At 45.4% G+C, this 2,500-nt stretch overlaps 1 protein-coding gene across 2 annotated transcripts in view; it reads right to left on the reverse strand.

The window, feature by feature from the left end:
- strn4 (striatin, calmodulin binding protein 4) overlaps nt 1-2,500 on the reverse strand; it is a 27,166-nt gene that overhangs the window by 1,261 nt on the left and 23,405 nt on the right. For both annotated transcript variants that reach the window (XM_080844739.1, XM_080844738.1), the window contains exons 16-17: nt 1,797-1,883; nt 892-1,104 (exon numbers count right to left, since the gene is read on the reverse strand). In XM_080844739.1, coding sequence (XP_080700865.1) covers nt 935-1,104; nt 1,797-1,883 — 257 coding nt within the window. In that variant the 3' untranslated portion in view covers nt 892-934. The remainder of the gene's footprint in view (nt 1-891; nt 1,105-1,796; nt 1,884-2,500) is intronic.

Here is a 2,500-nt window from a genome sequence, read left to right on the forward strand (position 1 = left end):
TCACTCCATAACGACATAAACGCCCGACATTTCGGCTTTTTTCTCTGGTGAAGCTGTTTGAAAATCCAAGGCTTCAGGTATTCAGTGTTTGCAAAGTTCACTTTCTACATGAAGTAGTTGTGTTTGACATGAAGTAATGTTTGATCCTTCTCACTCATCAGTTCGCTCCTTGTTTGAAACTGACGGTTTGCGCTTTATTTAAAATGCAGCATATGCGTGTTGTTTAATAACTTTGTAACGGCAGATTAGCCTGTTCCTTTAAAACATAATAAGGGCAGTGCACGTTTGCTTTATAGGCCTAAATATTAGGATTGTTGTCAAATTCAGATTGTGTTTGCGAGACGGGATTTATAAGGAATTCCAATCAGACAATTTGACTGGTGAGCTCTAATATTTTCGGACATTTCATTTTTTTTTTCGGACAAAGACCGGCAATTACCGGACAACGGAAACGCTGGTGTGTGCGTGTGCCTGCTCTCTCACCTGTGCGTCAGACTCTGTATGGCACTATGGTGTGTGTGTGTGTGTGTGTGTGTGTTCATTTGAAGTTCTGAGGAAGAGAACATCTGATCCAAAAAGGCTGTGACTGTGTTTTGGCATTTTGTCTATGTGTGTTTGTGTGCCTATGTGCCTATGTGTGTGTGTGTGTGTGTGTGTGTGTGTGTGTGTATGTGCATGTGTGTGTGTTAATCTGTTTGTTTGTATCTGAGTGGGTGTGTGTGAATCTCTCTATGCGTGTTCCTGTCCGTGTGTGTGTGCGTGCATGCTCTCTCACCTGTGCGTCAGACGCTGTATGGCACGTGTGTGTGTGTGTGTGTGTGTGTGTTCCTTGATCTGTGCGTCAGACGCTGTATGGCACGTGTGTGTGTGTGTGTGTGTGTGTGCTCTCACCTGTGCGTCAGACGCTGTATGGCACGTGTGTGTGTGTGTGTGTTCAGATGAAGATCTTGGCGAGGGCGTCGGCCCCGGCGCTGGCGATGAGTGCCTGAGAGGGATGGAACGCCACGTCGTGGATGGCCTCGTCGTGCTTCTTCCGGTGGGCCGTGATCTCCTGCACGCACGTGCGGGTATCCAGCATCCAGAGGCGCACCGAGCAGTCGTGGCCTGCAGGGGGAGACAAACAGCACATATCAGACTATGCTGGTACAATTTTATCCACTTTACATTTGCACATACTCTGCACTTTTATTGCTATTTTGCACTACTGGTTGGATGCTAAACTGCATGTCGTTGTCTCAGTACTTGTACTCTGTGCAATGACAATAAAGTTGAATCTAATCTAATCTAATCGTACAATGCAATAAAGGTGGGTCAATCCTAAGGTACCCATCTTGGGTCCACAGCAGAGAAAAAGGAGTCTGTCCAGACTGGACACCCATGACTGGAAGAGGGGAGACGCTTCAAACTCAAAATGGGACTTTCCCTTTCCTCAAAGCACTACGCTGTGTTGCAGTCTTTTTCTTTTTCTGGGTTTAGAAATAACAAACCAACCAGCAAGAATTCTAAGTTCTAGGAGTCCAATGCTCCGTTAAAAAAATAGGTGGCGTGTGTGTGCGGTTTTAATCGAGAAGGATGTGTGTGTGCGGTCTTGATCGTGCAAAAGGCATGTGTGTGTGCGGTCTTGATCGTGCAAAAGGCGTGAGTGTGTGCAGTCTTAATCGAGCAGAAGGTGTGTGTGTGCGGTCTTGATCGTGCAAAAGGCGTGAGTGTGCGGTCTTAATCATGCAGAAGGCGTGAGTGTGCGGTCTTAATCATGCAGAAGGCGTGTGTGTGTGTGTGTGCGAGGGCCAACTCACTTCCGGAGACGAGGTAAGTGCCTTTGGGGTCTGTGGTGAGGCAGGTGACCGCGTCCAGATGAGCAACCATGGAGTGGACCACTTTACCTGCACCAGACCAGAGAGGAGGGTTAAAACACACACACACAGACACAGACACAGACACACAGACACAGACACAAACCGCATTTAATTTATATGTGTGCACAAAGAAACACACATATAAATACACACACAAACTCTTTCCTGTTCTAAAACATACTCAACAGAAACTATATTTATTTCCTTGTACACACACACACACACACACACAAACTCTTACACAGCTAAACAGCGATGATGACACAGCTAAACAGCGATGAAGAGTGCAATTTATCATCACTTGGTTAGCCGTTCACATCGGACTTGGCTAAATCGATGATCAAGTGTTTAGAAAGTGATTTATTCTCATATTTATGATATTCATAAGGCTAAGTCAGTAAAATGGTTGTTTTGATATCCTGTATCGTGTTATGGAATTGATATCCCTAAACTCTTCGAGTGGATCGCTTCTATTGATGACCTCTGAATCCCTGTCGGCAGCGGCGGTGATGTTCTACTATCTCCTCTTAAGCAATTTCAAGTCTTTGCAACGCATCTATCTATTTTGACAACAGCATTAAACGCCCATTATACAAGCCCCTCTGACCTTTCCATTGCCATCCAATCACAGGTGATTAACCTTT

Source organism: Sprattus sprattus (assembly GCF_963457725.1).
Source record: "Sprattus sprattus genome assembly, chromosome: 9".
In the NCBI taxonomy this organism is placed as follows: domain Eukaryota; kingdom Metazoa; phylum Chordata; class Actinopteri; order Clupeiformes; family Clupeidae; genus Sprattus; species Sprattus sprattus.